Genomic DNA, 8,048 nt, shown 5'->3' on the forward strand with positions numbered 1-8,048 from the left:
ACTATAGTATACTATATATAATCTATATATAGTAATCTATATACTAAATCTATATTATAAAACTAAAATTTATATTCAGAATTTTATACTATTTACATTATAATCTTAAAAACCTGGTATAATATGTCTTAACTTTTGCTTACTTAACATTCATACTTCTTTTTGCAAAGCAGGCAGCTACTTATATTCTTGGAGCTAGAGCTGTGTGCATGAGTGTGTGTGTGTGTGTGTGTTTGGTGAGGGGAAAACAGTAAGTGATCAGAGATGAGACTACAGAGATAAGCAGACATTAGATTGCGTAAAGCTGCATAAAACACATAAAGGAATTCAGACTATCCTGAGATTAATAGAAGTGTTGAAGGAGTTTAGGCAGAGGAATTATATGATCGTATTCTCCTTCAGAAGATCATGATGGTTGCAATGGGAAGAGTGGATTTGGGTGGGGTGGGGAGGAGACTGAACCTGTTTGATCTGTACTGCAATTATAGTAAGCAGGTAATAATGCCTTGGATTAGGGAAGTGGCAGTAGAAATGGAGTGGATTCCCAGAGGTGGGCTGGTAAGCCAGTTCTCTGGGGCGGGGGCGGAGGGGGTGTGGAGGGGGTGTGGATAGCCCTGATTTATAATGCTTGCCAATTTCCATGGTGTAATTACTTCCACCTTGGCTGGTTGGGAAGAGATGTACACATTGAGAATGGGTACATCATAAGCCAGTGTGAGCTGGCCCTAGTTCCCCACAGCACATTACCTTTATACAGAAGTGAGAAAATTGTTCATTTCTCCAGACAGAATTCTTTTTTGCAAATTTTCACAGTTGTGCCAATACCGCCACCTGTTCAACTGATATTGAGAGGATAGGAATCATTTTATAACTAACAACAAAGAATACTGCTGTTCTGGTTACTACTGCTGCTAACGAAACACCAAAATGTAATGGCTTCAAAGACTATTTTACATCTGTGACTCTATTTCTGTTTTTAAATAAGTTATGGTTACCAGGGGGGAAGGGATAAATTGGGAGATTGGGATTGACACATACACACTACTATATATAAAATAGATAACTAATAAGGACCTACTGTATAGCACAGGGAACTCTACTCAATACTCTGTAATGACCTATATGGGAAAAGAATCTTAAAAAGAGTGGATATATGTATACTCATAACTGATTCACTTTGCTGTACAGCAGAAACTAACACAACACTGTAAATCAACTATACGTCAATTAAAAAAATCTTTTTAAAAGGCAACTTCAAAAAAAAAAAAAAGGAAGAAGAAATGGAGTGGAATGGATGATTTGAGATGTGCTAAGGAGGAAGTTTTAACAGAGCCTGATGATGGAGTGGATGTTGAGGAAAAGAGAAAATTCAAAGTAAACATGTAGATTTCTGGCTTCGGGCATTTGGGTGGGTGATTGCATCAGCTCAGTTTGGACATGCTGTGTTTGAGTTAGTTTGCTGTAAAACATCCAAGAGGTATCAACTAGCGAATTGAATACATAGGTTTCAAGCTTAGGAGTGAGTTCATGGCTAGAAGTCATCAACCTATAGAAATAAAACCATGGCATAGATGAGATAATCCAAGAGGAATGTGTAGACTAGACTAGAGTGATAGAGCCTTAGAGTTCCTTGAAATTGCAGTATTTAAGCAAAGACAGCAGTGTCCAAAGGACAATGATGAGTGGCCAGAAAGGAAACAAACATGAAGTGTGGTTTTCCAGAAGCTGAGAGAAGAGATTGTTTCAAAAAGGAACGAACGGTCAACAACTTCAAATGCTGCTGAAACATTAAGAACTAAGGGATATCTTATAATAGGGATGATATTGGTGACTTTATTGCGTCGTTTCACAATGTTGGGAATGAAAGCCTGACTACCTATGATTGAGGAGTAACTTGGAGGTGAGGAAGTGGAGATAGCAAGCACAGAAAATTCTCTGAAAATTTTTCTCTAGTGAAAGGAAGGAGAATTTGGGTAGAAGCCAGTGGGAGAGAGGATATGTATGAGGGAGACACTTTAAACAAATGAGAATGCTAATGGCAAGGAACCAGTAGAGTGAGAGGTTGAAGACACAACAAAAAGAGAGTAACTGATGGAGCAAGGTCCTTAAGTAGACAGGAGGAGCTGAGATCCAGAATCCAGACAGAACGATGGCTTTCTATTGTGAAAAGAATGAAGGAAGGGATGGTCATGGTTCAAAAGTTATAGGTTTGATTATAATAACGAATATATAGTTCTCATGTAATTTTTAATTATTACAACACAGTGTAAGTATTTTAAAATGCAGACAATAAGAGTTTTCAAAGGTAGTGAGAATAATCAGGGACTATCTAAGTATTGCTATTAAAATCAATTAATTAAAAGCCTAAGTTTAAGTACTAATATTATTTAATAAAAAGATGTGATTGGGCTTCCCTGGTGGCGCACTGGTTGAGAATCTGCCTGCCAATGCAGGGGACAAGGGTTCGACCCCTGGTCCGGGAAGATCCCACATGCCGCGGAGCGGCTGGGCCCGTGAGCCACAATTACTGAGCCTGCGCATCTGGAGCCTGTACTCCGCAACAGGAGAGGCCGCGATAGTGAGAGGCCCGCGCACCGCGATGAAGAGAGGACCCCCCTTGCCACGACTGGAAAAAGCCCTCGCACAGAAACGAAGACACAACACAGCCATAAATAAAAATAAATAAATAAATAAATTTTTTAAAAAAAGATGTGATTTATAACCTAAAATAAATAAATAAAAAATAAAATGCAGACAATAATATAATTTGTTCAAGTTATCTTACTTATTAATACTATTTTCTCTGACTCCCCAAGACTCAAAACATCTAGATTTATGGGACCTAGCCAGACATTCCTTCTTTTGTAAGGTACCTGGGACAACATTTGAAATATAGTAAATATTTAATAAATGCTAATTTAATTCCCTCTCCTTGGCTAACTCTGGACTCAAATAGTCAGCTGCTTCCCTACTGATGGCATCTAATTCTTCCTTCTGGTTTCTCAGATCTGGTACTTTCTGGTCTAATCCTCGCTACCTACCAGAGTCCTCCTGACTATAAATACCTTCTGTTCTAGTCTATCCCTACCTCTACCCTTTTCCAGGACAAATCAATTCATTTATGATAGAATAATTCATTTTAATGAAGTATATTAAAGGCTAAATTTGTATTCTACTTGAAGATATGAAGGTATTCTGTGTATGTGTACACACACACACGCAAAAATCAGGAGCCACTAGAAATCGATGCTGGGTATGTGGTGATTCCTCTGAAAAATAATACAACTTATAAAATGAACAAAACTAAAATGGGTATCAATTTTCACAATGATAGATTCTGACCAAAGGCATATTTTCACAGACTTTGTCAAAATGTATCAAAGAGCCCTTTAAAATATCAAAGTGGGTTCTTCATTTACTGGTGATGAAAATGTACAATTTTATTTATAGTTAATAAGTATAAAAACTTATTCAAGGTTGAAAGACTCTGAAGAAACCTGTAGAGAGGTAGGGAAATTAGATAGAACCAAGCATATCTATTACCTCATTCAAAGGAAATATTTCATTTGGATGACCAATCCAGGCAGACAATGGCTTCTGAAAAATGAATACTTGATTTCATAGCAGTAAAAATCAATTTTGGAGCTAGTTCAGTGGTAGAAGGACAATGTAAAATACATCATCCCATGCACCTTAGCTATAATTATATCTTAAATAAAATAATATAAGAATACTACACAGCTGCAAATCCAAAACTTCATTTAATAAGTATATTATTAACATTTCTCTTAATGTCAAAAAGATGAAAAGAAACAACATAGAAATATTTTCAGCTATACAAATTCAGGGCTTCCAAGACAAAAAAAAAAAAAAATACTGAGGATGCCACTGTTATTTACATACATCTTTTTTCTACATAGAAAATGTTTATATCTGTGAACATAAAATCATGTAAAAATGTTCATATCTAATTCAATTTCACTTTAACCCTGGGCAAAGTGAATGCTGTAATTAGACAACAGCATTCACTTAACATTTAACATTTAAGCTACTCATTTAACATTTATCACTTACATGTACTTGCCATGTGCCAGATATTGTTCTAAGTTCACTAAGATACTAGCTCTTTTAATCTTAAAACCATGTAACAGAATATGGTAAAAAATTTTAATTGAAATTGCTGTTTTTTCTCCACTTTTCCATCCTACCCCATCATATGTAATCAGTAAAAGGACAGCAGAAGTCCAGTGAAAAGCATTTAACTTGGACTTATAAGATTTGAGTTCATTTCTGGCTGTATTTAGGGTTCTGTGTGACATTGGATAAGTTACTGAAACCAGAACTTCCCAAACCTAACTGATGATCAGAATTTGAAGGAGGGTGTTATAGCTACAAATATAACTATTTATATTTGTTATATTTTTAAATTTATATACATATAAGGCTTCACCCAAGACTTTCTAATTGACTTTGTTTAGAGTGGGACTCAAGAATCTGAATTTCCTTTAAAGCTTTACAGATCTTCCTCAACTTATGATGGGGTTATGTCTCAATAAATCCATCATAAATTGAAAATATTGTAAGTCAAAAATGCATTTAATACACCTAACCTACTGAACATCATAGCCGAGCCGAGCCTACTTTAAATGTGCTCAGAACGCTTACACTAGCCTACAGATGGACAAAAATCATCTGACACAAAAAACTGTTTTGTAATAAAGTATTGACTATCTCATGTAATTTAGTGAATACTGTTCTACAAATGCACAAGTGAATGGTTGTCTGGGTGCAGGGTGATTGGAAGTGTATTGGACTGGGAGCTGGCATTTCATCAAGAGAGAAAGAGAGGTGCCCTGTATATGAGGTTGGGAAGCGGCAGAGTCGGCCTTTTCCGCCCGCTCCCCCCTTCCCCTGAGCGCCGCTCCGGGCCGCACCGCGCTCGCTCTGAGCTCCGTGCTCGCTCTGAGCTCCGTGCTCCTAAGCTAGTGCCACCGTTGTCTCCCTCCAGTCGCCATCATGATCATCTACCGGGACCTCATCAGCCATGATGAGATGTTCTCCGACATCTACAAGATCCGGGAGGTCGTGGACGGGCTGTGTCTGGAGGTGGAGGGGAAGATGGTCAGTAGGACAGAGGGTAACATTGATGACTCGCTCATTGGTGGAAATGCCTCCGCTGAAGGCCCTGAGGGTGAAGGTACCCAAAGCACAGTAATCACTGGTGTGGATATTGTCATGAACCATCACTTGCAGGAAACCAGCTTCACAAAAGAAGCCTACAAGAAGTACATCAAAGATTACATGAAGTCAATCAAAGGGAAGCTTGAAGAACAGAGACCAGAAAGAGTAAAACCTTTTATGACAGGGGCTGCAGAACAAATCAAGCATATCCTTGCTAATTTCAAAAACTGTCAGTTCTTTATTGGTGAAAACATGAATCCAGATGGCATGGTTGCTCTGCTGGACTACCGTGAGGATGGTGTGACCCCATGTATGATTTTCTTTAAGGATGGTCTAGAAATGGAAAAATGTCAACGAATTTGGCTGTTTGGATCCCTTGCTCGTCGTAACTGGCTGGCTGCTGCTTTTCATCCGCACAACACAAGGACTTAGACAAATGGGACTGATGGCATCTTGAGCTCTTCGTTTTGATGTTGATTTGTTTGGAGCGGAGGCATTGATTTTGAGGAAAAAAAAACATGTCATGTAGGTTGTCTAAAAATAAAATGCGGGCTTCCCTGGTGGCGCAGTGGTTAAGAATCTGCCTGCCAATGCAGGGGACATGGGTTCGAGCCCTGGTCTGGGAAGATCCCACATGCCGTGGAGCGATTAAGCCCGTGAGCCACAACCACTGAGCCTGCGCGTCTGGAGCCTGTGCTCCGCAACAAGAGAGGCTGCGACAGTGCGAGGCCCGCGCACCGCGATGAAGAGTGGCCCCTGCTTGCCGCAACTAGAGAAAACCCTCGCACAGAAACGAAGACCCAACACAGCCACAAAATAAATATAAATAAATAAATAAATTTTAAAAATAAAATAAAATAAAATGCATTTAAACTCAAAAAAAAAAAAAAAAAAAAAAGAGAGAGAGAGAAAGAGGGGGGGGTGGAGAATCGTGCCCATATGGCTAGCCCAGGAAAAGTTCAAAATTCAAAACTCGAAGCATGGCTTCCACTGAACGAGTATTGCTTTCATACCATCGTAAAGTCAGGGACTGTCTGTACAAATTCTGGTGAGAAGCAATACTCCGGAACCAATGATCTAGTAGCCTTATCCTTTAACCCCAAAAGAAAAAGTATGGAAATATGTGGTTCACAAGAGTGGACATGAAGGGCAGGATTGTAAAGCCTAAATGTCAGACCTCCATTCTTTATGCATTCTCACTACAGTGGCCACAACAAAAGGGCCATCTAGAATATTTAAGTCCAAACAGAAACATTAGGAATGGTATCATACAAGTGACTGTCACTTACAGCACCTATGTAAATCTACCGCTTTAGGCCTGATGTCCATAAAAGTGAAGCAGGAAATGGAGGCAATGGTCTCACTGATTTAAATTATAAAACAAACCAAAACAAATTATCTTTATCTGGATGTACAGAAAACAGCCACACACACACACATATTCACACACCTAAAAGTTTCCAAGGTGATTGTTTTTTCTCCCCTTATTCAACTAATCATCACAATACACTTTTTATTTTCATCCCGAAAATATTTTGAGTACTAATGCCTGACACCATGAAGATGAGTAAAACTAAGTGCCTGTCTTCAAGGTGATAGACACAGCCATAAACATAAGAACAGCAGTTTAAGTTTCAAAAACTTAAGTTTGGCTGAATTTTACAGATTCTACAGGCAATCAATCATAAGCCAGAAATGCCCATATTATAAATATGTTCTGGCATAACTGTCATATCAAGCTGGTAACCATCATATAAAGAACTAGAAGGAACAGTAATTTGAGAGCCTCAGGATAAGAGATTTGAGTTTGACTCTGCTACTTGACAATTTGTAGCAAGTCTTTTCAGCCCTTAGGCAAGTCTTTAAGCCCTCTGAACCTATTTTTTTTGAACAATGCATGTCTTATAAAGTTGTTGTGAAAATAAAATCAAATAATACAAATGTTAAGGTACCATGGGTATTATGGACAATGCTTATAACACTACTAGTAATAAAACATGTATTTCAAGTCGTTTAGAGATAAATTGCTAATAACCAACTACTTTCTCATCTGACCCCCAATACATCTAGGAGGCTTTTGTTGTTACCAGTTACTACTATATGTATAGCTTTTGTATATTGATATGTTTATAAATTGGTATACGATAAGCACATATATAAAAATATGTACATTATACAGCCATGAATATATTTAAATGTATGTGTTTATATACGCATACACCTTTCAAAAGAGAAATACTGAAGAAACCAATCTAAGAGGCAAAATTTCATCTACTTTAGGGATAGACACTGGACAAAACCTCAGAGGACTATGTATTTTATTTTGTATTTCTGATTAAACAATGATGAGAATGACAGAAGATTTATAGGAATGCTCACCTTCATGCTACAGACAAACATGTAACTGCATGCTAAGTCTTATTATTCTATGGGGACGTGAGTAATGCTTTAATACAAAATTCCAGTTAAATGACTGTAGTAGACTAATCATTAATTCTAAAACATGATTCTGACAAAAGCATACCTATCTCATACGTCTCCCCAAAGTATATATTAGCTATAAGTAGCAGCAAACATAAGAATTGTCGTTACTAAAACTCTTCTCTTACTTTTTACTCATACCATATGTTAGTACATAAGGTTGGTTTATAAATAATAAAAATTAACAAGTCAACAAGAAACCTAAGTGTGTGTGTGTGTGTGTGTGTGTGTGTGTGTGTATTTATTATTATTATTAAAAAAATTTTTTTGGGCAACAACACACAGCTTGTGGGATCTTAGTGCCCCAACAAGCGATCTAACCTGGGTCCATAGCAGTTAAAGAGCCAGTTTTAACCACTGGACTGCCAGTGAATTCCCAAATCTAA

The 8,048-nt window shown here is 37.7% G+C and overlaps 1 protein-coding gene across 1 annotated transcript; it reads left to right on the top strand.

Annotated features, from left to right (window-relative positions):
- The first annotated feature begins 4,953 nt into the window (after window positions 1-4,953).
- Window positions 4,954-5,613, top strand: LOC130708566 (translationally-controlled tumor protein-like). The gene has a single exon (XM_057549662.1). The coding sequence runs from the start codon at window positions 5,017-5,019 to the stop codon at window positions 5,611-5,613; it is 597 nt and encodes a 198-aa protein (XP_057405645.1). The 5' UTR covers window positions 4,954-5,016.
- Window positions 5,614-8,048: the final 2,435 nt, after the last annotated feature.

Source organism: Balaenoptera acutorostrata, chromosome 7, assembly GCF_949987535.1.
Source record: "Balaenoptera acutorostrata chromosome 7, mBalAcu1.1, whole genome shotgun sequence".
NCBI lineage: Eukaryota > Metazoa > Chordata > Mammalia > Artiodactyla > Balaenopteridae > Balaenoptera > Balaenoptera acutorostrata.

Coding starts and splice junctions, on each gene's coding strand:
- LOC130708566 (XM_057549662.1), top strand. CDS start 5,017: ATGATCATCTACCGGGACCTCATCAGCCATGATGAGATGTTCTCCGAC.